Source organism: Plasmopara halstedii (assembly GCF_900000015.1).
Source record: "Plasmopara halstedii genome assembly, contig: Scaffold_788, whole genome shotgun sequence".
Taxonomy (NCBI): domain Eukaryota; phylum Oomycota; class Peronosporomycetes; order Peronosporales; family Peronosporaceae; genus Plasmopara; species Plasmopara halstedii.
In genome coordinates, this window is record NW_020187704.1 from 11,675 (window position 1) to 12,354 (window position 680).

The 680-nt window shown below is 58.8% G+C and overlaps 1 protein-coding gene across 1 annotated transcript; it reads right to left on the reverse strand.

Annotated features, from left to right (window-relative positions):
* Window positions 1–17: 17 nt before the first annotated feature.
* PHALS_13838 (uncharacterized protein) lies at window positions 18–464 on the reverse strand (the record flags this gene model as incomplete). The annotated part of the gene is made up of 1 exon (XM_024729660.1): window positions 18–464. The coding sequence occupies one exon, from the start codon at window positions 462–464 to the stop codon at window positions 18–20; it is 447 nt and encodes a 148-aa protein (XP_024580015.1).
* Window positions 465–680: the final 216 nt, after the last annotated feature.

Here is a 680-nt window from a genome sequence, read left to right on the forward strand (position 1 = left end):
AGTCCGACCGGTGTCGATTACCATGCCGTATTTGGCGCGCGGGAGCTCATACGGTAGCGCCTGCTCCATGCGGGTCGAGATGAACGACCAGTCACCACCAGCGGCGTACTGAGCTCAATCGCTTCAATGTCGCAAGCGAGGGGCTTTGGAGTCTCCACACGACGACGCGCGGCTTCTACTTTCGCGTTATCGCGTCGAATCGTTTCTTGCTGCCGCAACAGGTCCGCCATAGTTGGACGCGTGTCGACGCTTGGAGGCGGGGCAGAATTGACGAGAGGCTGTGTGAGATCCATCGACTCGTCGTCCAAAGCAGCAGCAGCAGCGTTAGGAGCTGAGTTGGCAGCGTTCGGGGTCGCGTCTATGAGCTCGTCGTCGGGGTCAACCGCATCAGCAGGCACAGCAGCCGAAAGAGCTGGAAACGTAGACGGAGGAGGCAACGGGAGAAGAGGAAGGGACGACAGCATCGTCAAATGACTGGCTGACAAAGAGCCAGTTGGAGGTCCGGAGCCGGCGTTGGGATCCGAGCAAGATGAACCGACCGTGGTACCCGACTGGATACTGGGTGCGGACCCAGGAATCAAGCCAAACACAGCTGGTCGGCGGGAGATGGGGAGGTGGAAGCAGCGGAAAATTTCATCTTCAGAAAAAGGAGTAGCAACTGGAGCGGATAACTGGGGGTT